This window comes from Onychomys torridus, chromosome 7, assembly GCF_903995425.1.
Source record: "Onychomys torridus chromosome 7, mOncTor1.1, whole genome shotgun sequence".
In the NCBI taxonomy this organism is placed as follows: domain Eukaryota; kingdom Metazoa; phylum Chordata; class Mammalia; order Rodentia; family Cricetidae; genus Onychomys; species Onychomys torridus.
The window spans coordinates 10245340-10257479 of NC_050449.1; the positions used below are offsets into that span (position 1 = coordinate 10245340).

At 46.2% G+C, this 12140-nt stretch overlaps 1 protein-coding gene across 2 annotated transcripts in view; it reads right to left on the reverse strand.

The window, feature by feature from the left end:
* Amotl1 (angiomotin like 1) overlaps positions 1-12140 on the reverse strand; it is a 91167-nt gene that overhangs the window by 41641 nt on the left and 37386 nt on the right. For both annotated transcript variants that reach the window (XM_036192628.1, XM_036192629.1), the window contains one exon: positions 1354-1503. In XM_036192628.1, the coding sequence (XP_036048521.1) occupies positions 1354-1503 (150 nt within the window). The remainder of the gene's footprint in view (positions 1-1353; positions 1504-12140) is intronic.

Genomic DNA, 12140 nt, shown 5'->3' on the forward strand with positions numbered 1-12140 from the left:
AATGAAAGCAGAGAAGAGAAGAGGCAAATGATTTGAGAACAGGCAGGAGAAAGTATTTAGAATTTGAGCAGAAAATAATTGGGTATAGATGATTTAATTCTGAAGCTCCTATGTATGAAGACATGAAGATTCTCCTGGAGGAAATCACACAGAAAACAGTCCTTTTTATGGTATATGTAGGAGTGAATATGCATGCTTGTTTGGGTACACCTGTGTGTGTGGCAGCCACAACTTCACGCGTTGTTCCTCAGGAGTCATGAACCTTATTTTTCTTAACAGAATATCGTTTATTTGTTCTTTGACAATTCCATACACATAAACGTATCTTGATCCTACTATCCACCTCGAGCACCATCACTTCATACCCGCCCCCACCATCCTCTCCTTTTCTTTCTTTTAACTTTTTGTAACCCGCTAAATTCAGTGCTGCCAGCTGGGATATTGCCTGATGGAACTGGGCTGGTCTGGTGCAGGTCCCACAGCTGCTGGGAGCTCAAGTATGCCACAGCCGTGTCATGAGAACAGAGCTCCACTCCTCCTGTTCTCCAGCTCTTCACTATTTCTGTCCTCTCTTCCACAATATTCTCTGAACCTTGGGATGGAGGAGAAGGTCACCTTGGTCTTTTGGGACAATCTCTCACTGGGACCCGGGGATTAATGATTAGACCAGTGAGTTCCAGGGACCTGCCTCTCTCCACCTCACCAGAGCGGGGCTGACAAGCATGTACTACCACGCACAGTTTCTTTACATTCTGGGATCCAACTCAGGCCCTAGTACAAGTCCTTACCAACTGAGCTGTTTCCCCCAGTCCCAAATGGTCTTATTAACATCATGGTACAACATGAATTAAAATAAATCTCCTAGCATGAGACAACTCTTAGCTCAGTATGGCGACCTCAGGCTAGAGAATGAAGAAATGTCTGAAACACAACAGCCCCTCCTTCATCCTCAAGGATATATTCCAAGACCTCAGGGGAATCCTGAAAACAAGGACAGTGCCAGATCCAGGAACTGCCACGTGCCTGAGTGTGTGTGTGTGTGTGTGTGTGTGTGTGTGTGTGTGTGTACACACGTAGAAAATTAACACAAATTACTCATAACAAGAGATTATTAGTGATAGCCAATAGTAAAATAGCTCCATTATGACAACATATTGCCATAAGAGTATTTCAGACTTAAGACCTATTTACTTCTAGCATTTTTCAATTAATATTTTCAGATTACCATTGATGTTGGGTAAGCAAAGTAGTAGAAAGTGAAGCCACAGGCACAGGGGTTACTTACTGCAGAAGAGCTGAAAATGAGAACCTCTGATCCTCGGTGCTCCTAACACACAGACAGAAAAGACTCACCGCTTTTCCCCCTTGGGCCTCCGCTTGCCTCCACTGTCAAAGCAGATGCCTCATGCCTCCCAGAATAGAGCTGCAAGTCTGGGTAGAAGTAGGCGGGCTCTTCTAGAATCTGCACAGGACTGCTGGGGTTGTAGCAGACACGGGGAGGAGCTGGGAAAGAAAGCAATGTGTGTGTCAGTGCCAATCACATGCCCCTCCTTCCTGCGTGACTCACGTCCCCCACATGGCAACTGGCAGTGAGTCTGCCTGTTTCATTCATAAAATTCCAGAGGTACTTCTCACAACTGCCACAAATCCGGCCACCCACCATGCTGACCCATGAGTCTTCAAGACCTGCTGAGTGAAGGCGCGAAACTGTCACAGTAGCAGCACCCACCGTCCTCGGTGGAACAGGAAGAGCATGAGCTTTGCAATGGTCAAGGGAGAGGACAGAAAGGAGGGAGTGGAGCAGACCAGAAAGAGGAAGGTGAGGAGGATAGTGTCCGCCAGAGAATGTCCCAGGCTGAGACACAGTGTGCTCCGGCTCCCTGGGAAGTTTCTGATTCTCATGTTGCAGAAGAACCAGGGATTGGGCCTGGACCTCAGCCAAGCAATGACTTTATCTGCTACACACACACACACACACACACACACACACACACACACACACACCGAGTTACACTCGGACCCACAGCTACCAAACATGAGATCCCACTTCCAGGGCACTAACAGCACGTCTGACAGCTGAGGGACTCTGGCATACTGGGCCATTTTCCCTTCCTGCTCTGATACCTCTGTGTGGACATCAAGATTAAAGCTCTGCATTTTTTTTTCCCACTTTACTCTGGAGACTCATGTTTTAATTTATTTCTTATTAAAATCCCTGCCTACTTGCCTGAAAGATAATTCCATTTTGGAAAACAAAACAAAACAAAAGAAAAGAAAACCCACAATTTTCACCAATGGCTTTAAACTGGGCATCTGAAATTTCTCCTAAGTTTTGCACAAGACCAGGGCCAAAAACTGGAATGCAGGCCCCTCTCCCTGAGTGATTGTACCTCACAGGTGAATAGCATTTGTATGTGTGCTCTCTGTATAATGAGCACATCTAACCCAGAGAGATAAAGTTATGATTTCCACAGCTGAAATCTTATCTTATAAATTTAAAATAAATAATTTAGTTGAGATTCTCACCTTAGAGATGATTATACACTAAGCATGAAAGACATATTGTACCACGATCAGTCTAAAACCACAGTCCTAATTCCCGAGACATGTCCTTCCAGCCTTATGCAATGACTGCCCTGAAGAGAAGGAAAGTGAGACCTCTTCCTGGGCCACATCTTTTAGACCTAGAAATCTGAAAGTCTAGGGCTAAAATTGGCAAGTCTATACAGCTTTGCTCAAAGTCAAATCCTGACCTAGTTTCTATACACAGATGGGCACCAAACTAGAGGGGAGCAAGGTATAGGCTTGTCTGCATCTTAGAAACCTGGGGTATTTTTCAAATCCCAGTACAGGGCAGGGTCTAGGCAAGTGTGCTCGCTCTCTCTCTCTCTCTCTCTCTCTCTCTCTCTCTCTCTCTCTCTCTCTGTCTGTGTGTGTGTGTGTGTGTGTGTGTGTGTGTGTGTGTGTGTGTAGGACTGAACCTAGTGTCCTGGGCATACCAGGGAGCATTCTACCACTGACTGAGATATATCTATTTCTTGCTTCTTAAAATATTTTTTTTATTTTGATTGAGGGTCTTACTAAGTTGCTTAGACTAGTCTTAAACTCAACTCAACTCTGTAGTTAAGGAAACCTTGAACATGCACTCCCCCTGCCTCTGCCTCCAGAGTAGCTGGGCTTGTAGGCATGTATCACCACGCTGTCTTTTATAAAGCTCTCAGAATGATTCCAATATGCAGTGAATGTTGGGGGTCCCAAAGCTAGAGGAAAGCAGAGTACATCAGGGGAAAAAGTAACCCACAAAACACCACTGCCCACCTCCACACTGCAAGCTCATGTACCAAGTGTGGGAGTTGGAGTCAAGAGTCCATGTGCTCCAATCAAACTGGTGTTTTCTTAAAATTGTGCTGGGTCAGGGGTGGTGTGGAGCAGCATGCAACAACTTTACAGGCTGTTATCTAGTCATGTGACTAAGAGACCAAGCTTTGAATGCGATAAATGCAATAGTGTACATATAAATGCAGATAAGGGGAGAGAGAGAATGTGTGCGCTTTTAATATAGCTCTCCCAATGGGCCTACACTTAGCCATCACAGCCGCAACAGCATTCGTACAACTGCCTTTCCTCATCTTTCCCATGGCTGGCCAAGTCAAAGAGCATGCCGAGCCACGGAAGAGCAGTCTTTAAAGGAACCTGTGCTCAGAGGATCCCAAAGTCACACTGCCTTTTACTACATGGTTGTCAATGAAAGAACTATTGCACACGCACGCGCGCGCACACACACACACACACACACACACACACGACACTGGGTCCGGCTATGATCACAGGTCTATGGTCACTCAAGACATCTTTCACGTACATTCTGGGCTCATACATTCACTGACAGACATTTTCTCAGCTGCCAGGGTTCTGGGTGCTTACAAAAGGCAAGAGAGTCCACAGATAAGAGAACAGACCCTGCAGATGAACAGGCTGCCCAGGCAGTTCTAGTCCACTCCACAAGAGACAGTGGGCTACCCCAGCACTGACCACTAAAGAAACCAGAGTTCACATAGAGCTTTCCTAGGTCAGACAATGTCTGCAAGGCCTTGGGGTTCCCTTGCCTGTGTGCACAGTCCTTCTTGCCCATGTTAGTTCATTGTCTTGCATGGGGAACTTCTCTAGCAAAACTTCGTTCTATTTTTTTTAAGCCAAACGCCAGACCAAGGAATTTGAAATGAGAACTTGGAAGCAGATGCACAGCCTGAGCAGAATGCTGTTTTCTTTGCTGGCACTTCCTTATGGGGAGCAGGAGCTGCAAGGAGCCACAAAGGCTTCCAGACACCACTACCACCCAGAAGGTCCCTGCAAGGCCTGGCTCAGACCCGGGGACTAACAACCCTGCCAGAGTAGGGAGATCAAGGGCCTCTTACAGCTGCTGGCTCAGCAGTCCATCTGAACAGCATGGCTATGTGGACAGGCATCATAAGGACTACTTCTATGCAAGGACCCCTGATCTAAGGAGGTGACTTACAGTTACCTAACCTCTTATAAACCAGATCCTCTACTGAGCGTTTTGGAGACAGGGCCAAAGCATTTGTAAAGGAGGCCAAGCTCAGCGTGTTTACCAGGACTCTGGGGAGGTGGTCTAGGGAGGCCCATGCAACTCCCTGTGCCCCTGACTGGAAGAAAGGCAAGGTTCTTCTCTACTGTGTTCAACAAAGGCTGATGCTCTAAAATTCTATGAAGTTTAATGTTTCCCTACACTGACAAGACTCACTTCACCAAGTGCCATTCCTTCGGCTAACAAAATCCACAAGCCACAGAATCTTGCTCCCTCCCCCATTCAGAGCTCAGGTGCTTCTGGCTTGCTTTGGAGGCACTAGAAACCAATGTATTTCCACAGTTCTAGGCTGTCCCTTTCTTTGTGACTGTCTTCCAAGCCAGCTGGTGATACAACCTGACCAAGATTTTTTCCTCTCACTAACTGTAGAGATGATAAAGGGTCTCATCATTGAAGAAAAATGAATTAGAGTTCAAATGAAACCATCTTTCTAGGGGAGGGAAAAGGCAGGGCAAGGGACTGCAAGCAGCATCTCAACTCTGTTCCCATGGTAACTGGTGGACTCCTCAGAGGCAGATCCAGCATCCATCACCATGTCAACTGAGCAGGCTTGGAAGACACTTTGAGGTTTAAAGTCCAGGTGTCAGTCATGCTACTGTCACCCAACACACACACACACACACACACACACACACACACACACACACACGCACATGCACACACACACGTGTGCACACACACACACTCGCGCAAGCACACACAACACATACACACATGCACACATGGACAAGGGTGGCCCTGGGACTCTCTTGTCCTTAGGTTCCTTTCCATACATGCCACCTCTTTCGTGCATAACCTTCTGGTCTACCACTTCAAGGTCAGACTTTGATTTCCTGGCTGTCTATCATTAAGCTCCTCCTCTGGCTGGCTGTCATCTCACTGATTCCCTCAGCATTCTGCATCCTGCATCCTGCAGCATCCTGCATCTTGTGCACGTCACCTTGTCCTCCCAGTACCACCCCCTAGCTTCACACACACCTTCCACCTGCTCTAAATTCTCAGTAGATTTACTTCTATTTAGATTTACCTCTTCTGGAGTGCATCCCCTCCCTGCACATAACCCCTCCCCTCCCCTGCACACACCCCTCCATAAGCCACCATGGCAGCCTATGCTTGGAGGATACAAACTTACTCCTTAACATCGCAGCCCAGAACTTGGTGACAGCGTTGTTTAAGATAGGATGCTGCTACCACCCTCATGAGATGGCTAAGCCTCTGAAGACGGGCTGTGTACTTGTGGATTTAGCATATACAGTTAGGCAGTCTCTGAGTACACAGAGATTAAAGCAGGGTTTCTCTGGGACACTCTCAGCACCACACAGTTGAAAGAAAATGTTAAGGCTCCCTCTCTGAGCAGCCTTTGAGTTCCAGATAATCCCTTGCACCCTTTGGCTCCCTAAAATACAGGGATGCTTTCTGTTCCCTCTGCAGCTAATACTGGTTCTCTGGGGTCTGCAGGGGACAGCAAGACAACTCCCAGATGTCACCAACATGTCAGACTTCTTGTTACACATCATGTGACACTTCCCATGGCCCTAAAAGCTGCTTCACCTTCTTCTCATCTGGCTTTGTACAAGGCTTCTCAACCACCACAACCAATGGCAGCTTCTGCCTCAGCGTCTGAGGGTCTAAGGACATTGCTGAGTGTGCAAATGCCCCATAGCTGGATTCAGGGACCTGGTACTTAGTTCAGGCAGGACTGGAGGTTTTCCTGAGGTGTGGAGTATCCCATTCAAGGAGATGCATGCCTGGAAACACTAGCTGAAAGGGTGCTGAGAAGCTCAAGAACGCAGTCAAATGACAAGGGATGAGCCAAGCCGTACGGCAGGCACTTGAGACATGGTGAGGCTTGTAAAGGCAGCACGTCCTCCTCATCCTTACACACCTAACTTAACACACACCTGGGCACAACACACCTGCTCACAATACACATTTGCACACAACCTGTTCACAACACACACCTGCACACAACACACCTGTGAACATACACTTGTACACAACAAACACCTGAGCACAACACACACCTATACATAACACACATATATGTACAACATACACCTGCACACAACACACTTGCTCAAAATATACATCTATGCACAAACACATACCTATGAATAACACACCTGTGCACAACACACAACCTGTTCACAATATATCTTTCCTAACAGAAAATGCACAGTGGAATAGGCATTCAGAGAAAAATACTCTCTTTTTCCCTGAAAAACATGATTGGAAACACAGGATTTAGTGTAGGAAGTAATGAATGAAGCTTCCAAGATTCTCAGCCCCATACATGATGATCTTCCAAAATGGCATCAAAAGAATCCTATTCCAGCCGGGCAGTGGTGGCTCACTCCTTTAATCCCAGCACTCGGGAGGGCAGAGGCAGGTGGATCTCTTTGAGTTCGAGGCCAGCCTGGTCTACAGAGTGAGATCCAGGAAAGGTGCAAGGCTACACAGAGAAACCCTGTTTCAAAAAACCAAAAACCAAAAACCAAAACCAAAACAAACCAACAAAGCCTATTCCATGGACCAAGCCATCTACTCCAGAAAACACGTTAAACCAATGCACTGATGCCTGTTTAATTTAGACTCCCTCCAAATGAAACATGTGATAAATAACTTTAAACCTGTCTAAAGTTTAACTTAGCTGTGCTTCTCTGAGCTCTTATCAGTGTGAACCAAACTGCTGAGCATGCTCAAGTAGAGCGCAACAAGACCTGTAAATACAAGGAAATAAGCGAGTCCGTCCTTGCCCCTAAGATACTAGGATTTGCTTCGAGAACAACATGCACAGTCGCCCAGATTCTGCTGGACAGCCGGTGCTCCTGATAAAGGAGTGAGAGGCTTTGGAGATCCAGGGGTAATCACCACACAGGCAGGTGGCTGTCATATGGCGTCCCAGAGATAAAGGGAACAGAGGGAACTGGAGAGAGATCTGTATAGCATGGGAAATGCAGAGTGGGGGACTGAGCCACACCAGTGTTTCTTTCTATATTAACAACAGATAATCCAGGGCAGCTTCTCTGAGGGTCAGAAAGAAGGGAAAAACCACAGCAACAGACCCTACACTGAGCAACTTTCAGGGCTGGAGAGATGGCTCGGTAGTTAAGAGCACAGGCTGCTCTTGCAGAGGACCTGGGTTTAATTCTCAACACTCACATGGCAGTTCACAAGTGTCTGGAACTCAGCTCCAGAGGATTCAATGTCCTCTTCTGGCCTCTGTGGGTACTGCACACACATGGTATACTTAACATACACATACATTAAATGTGTATTGGATTTTAAAACACTTTCCCTTTGAAAGCAGCTCATTAAATGTCCTTCCTGTCAGGTGCATAAGTACTTTCCTGAACACAGAGCACTAAATGGTACTCAAACTTGAGATCTGACTACATCGATCATTTGCATTGCTTCATCTAGAGAGTTCTTAAGTGAAACGGGCTTTTAAATGTCATCTTCTATTATATGTGCAGAATAAACTGGCCCACAGTCAAGCGTAGCATTCTGCCCCCTACTACAGCATCACTTCTGCACCCAGGACAAATGTCAACATGCAGAAAAAGTGCCAGTGATCAGGATTACTGGGACGGTGGTGTTTAGAACTCAGGAATCTCCCAGGGTTCCAAAGAGACCTCTTTGAGAAACACTGTTCTGTATCACACACTTTATTTACCCTTCTACGGTATACATCAGCAAGATGTGAAATGTAAGAGAATTTTAAGATGAAAATGTAAAAACAGATTCTAATTAGAAGTGAGTTACCTCCCAGCCCAGGCAAAGGGGGAGGCCTAGCACCTCCGGGTGAACATTGAGGAAGGCGGACTGAGGACTGTTGAACTCTGCCAGATGAGGGGACTGTGGATTTAGGACAGCCCAGCCCAAAACAGACAGCTGCCCAGCTGACCCTGCAGAAGGCTCATGAGCAGAAATGTAAGCCAACAAGGACTATGCCATAGGGCTCTGTGACACACTCTGCTCCTAGGAAGTGGGAGAGTCACTGCAGGAAGCCAGGACAGTCCCGGACAAGGGGACAGACACCAGGACAGAGTGACTGAAGAGGAAGGAGAATGACCCTGCCACACAAAACACCAGAATTAGGAAGATGAAGACAGGAGAAAACAGCCAACGGCATGCATGCTTTGGGCCTTTGGTTTGGCGAATCTGCTTAGTGACACAGTCACTTCATTGGCTATGACTGCTGGAACACCATACTTCAGATTTTACCTAACAGCAAATACAAATAATACAACTCCTCCTTTGGCTGATGTGTCCACTAAAAGAGACAAGGGCTATGCAATGTATGGAGTAAGTGCTCAGTAAAAGCTACATCTATTTTATGAACATGGGGAAATCAACAGTAAAAATTATGTTCACAAGATGAACACTGGGAGCTGGGGAGAAGGTTCAGTCAGTCAAATGCCTGCCACACAAGTATGAGGACCTTAGTTAGGATACCAGCTCCCAGAGGAAGACCCAGATGTGGTGGTACATCTAAAACCCCAGCATTGGGGAACAGAGACAGACCTCTTGATGGACAGACAGCCTGACAAATTCATGAACCCAAGTTCAGTGAGAGACCCTGTCTCAAAGAATACAATGGAGAGCTACTGATGGAAACAGTCTATGTCAACCCATGGTCTCTATATGCACAACCACACATGCATGCATACACACCTGTACAAACACATGAACTCAGATCCATAAAGATGAGAAGTCAGTGAGGTCTGTAAGAACAGTGGAAAGCAGCTCAGCAGATCAAGCTTGCAGGGTTGCACTTGAGGTCAGAGTTTTCAGCTAGCTAACAATCCACACTAAGACCAGTTCCACTTCTCTAAGGACTTGGGGCTAGGAGGGAAGGCAAAGACCAAAATAAAGGAACATCTGGCATTCTCCAAAGACTCTTCCAAGGCCCCAAATTATGTGGCTGCTGTGTCATGCAAGTCCAGAGCCAAGGGGTCTGCAGAGCCATTAGAAGCCAGGCTCTAAGGTTCACAACACTTCACAGCTTGGTGATAACAGGATGCTAGGTGGGGTGGGACAGATCGGCCTTCTTCATTGCAAACAAACAAACAAACCCTCTCCTGAACATTTGCTCTATAATTTTTCTGTTCATGAGTGGTCTACTGAGGTAAAGGTCAATGTCAAATCTGTTCTCTGCATTCCCTGAGGAGGTGACTCAGTCCCTCTCACTGACAACATAAGGGAAACTAAATGTGTGAGACTAAAAACAGGTTTCTAGAATCATAACACTTGTGGCAATTAATTCTCAGCACCCCCAAACAGTGAGCCTTGTAATGTTCTAGCCTGGATGAGAAACAAGACACAAAAATTGCTCTTACTTTGGGCTGGGAAGACCACTCAGTCTATTTTCTGGTGTCTTCCTACACTAAATTCTTGTTGGAATATAAGTTCCAGGGGCTGCAGAGGTGGCTTACTTGGTAAAATACTTGTCATACAAGTATGATGGTCCCAGGCAGCCACATGCTGGCTAGGTGTGGTGGTGCACACATATGCTGTCAGTGCTGGAGGTGCAATGGGGAGCCTCCAGGGACTCCTGGCCAGTGAGTCTAGCCTAACACTATTCTGGTAGCTCCAGGTTCAGTGAGAGACCTTGTCTCAAAACATAGGTAGAGAAAACTGGGTGCTATAGCTCAGTGACAGAACACTTGACCGGCATGCATGAGGTCCTAGGTTCAAACCCTGATGGCAGAAAAAAATATAAATAAATAATAAGGTGGAGAATGATTAAGGACAGCATCTGACTGTTGACTTTCAGCCTCCACATGCACATGCATACATATGTGTAAATGTCAACATATGTGCATGCGCACACATGCACACTAAAATATATAAACATAAAAAACATAGGTTTCATGGCGGCAGAGAACACAAAGCTGCTACTCATCCAGTATTTGGTACTGGGAGACCTTAAATATCAAAAAGATACACCATTTCTGTAGTGCCTGTTCTTATTTCATTTCTGTAGCTGTGATGAAAACATCCCTACAATAAACATCTTGGTGAAGGAAGAAATTTGTTGGATTACAATTTTAGGTTACAATCCATAACTGAAGAGCTGCCACAGTGGCCAGACCTTGAGACCACCGGTCACACCATGTCTCCAGTCAAGAGCATGGACCACAAATGCACCAGTGCTGGCTGCTGGCTGCTCACTTAGCGTTCTTCACTCTTAAACAGGGCAGGACTGGGGATGGGGCCCCCCACAGTGGGCTGGTTCAGTCAACCATCAAGACAGTGTCCCACAGGCAACCTGGTCCACATGATTCTTCATTGTGATCCTAGGATGGGTCACGTTATAGTTCCCAGTAATCAGCGCCCTCCTCAGCAAGCTGTCACTTGAGTCTCTATTCATATTTGGTGAGGTCACCGTCGATTCACTCACTGACTCAGCAGATACCATCAGAGTGAATGCTTCTAAGATCAGGTATTTTATCGTGTGATAAAAGAACTGAGAGAAGGAAGGGCTTATTCTACAACTTGGTGCCATGATTTCCATCACGGGGGACGGCTAGTGGAGAAGCTCTGAGGCAGTAATAATAATGTGTCCGCAATCAGGAAGCAAGAATGCACAGGAAGTCGGGCTGGGTTACGACACCTCAAGGCCCACTTCCAGTGACTCACTTCCTCTAGTGAGGCTCCACTTCCTAAATGTCCCTGGCCCTTTCAGAACATCTACACCAGCTCAGGACCAAGTGTTCAAACACCTATGGGGACACTTCACATTCAAACGTCTGTACACTTTTTGCTTAATTTATCTAAAAACAAGAAATATCTCCTCAGAAATGCTCGGTAGATACCTTTGTCCATAAAAGAAAGTGAAAATACTCCAAGCAAATTCCAGGAACATATTTGTAATGATGGCCTTACAATAAAAAACGACTAACCTTGGGCTGGAGAGGTGACTCAGTCAGTAAAGTCCTTGTCACACATAAGAACCAGAGTTCACATCCCCACCATCCACGTAAAAACCTGACCCAGGGCAGAGGGCCTGCTTTCCCTGTTCAGAAGAAGCAGAGACAGGCAGATCTCTGGAGCTCATTGGCCACCAATTCCAGCCAATCCACATTCAGTGGGAGACGGGATACAGCGGAGGGGCCAATGGAGGAAGCCACAGCATTGCCCTCTGGCACCCACATCCATGAGTGGGTGTGCGCACACATACAGACCACCTCAATACTGCAAAACCTTTTCGTTTATAAGCAGCCTTTATTAGAATCCCTGCTTTGTGCTCCTAAACTAATAAAATGATCTAAGTCACTGAGTAAATGTCACCAGAATATAAATATGTGTATTTACTTCATTTTCCCCTGTAAACTCCTGGAATTTACTTTGGAGAAAATGTAAGAAACTTCACAATTTTGGGAAATCTCTTTTTTTAACTTGGAACTAGGAAAATATGTATTTCAAAGCAGGCCATTGAGACCTGTTCCTGCTTCCCTACTCTACACTCCCCAGGGTCATGTGTAAATCCATTTGTCATTCTGAAACAGTACAGCCCTGGACTACCTAC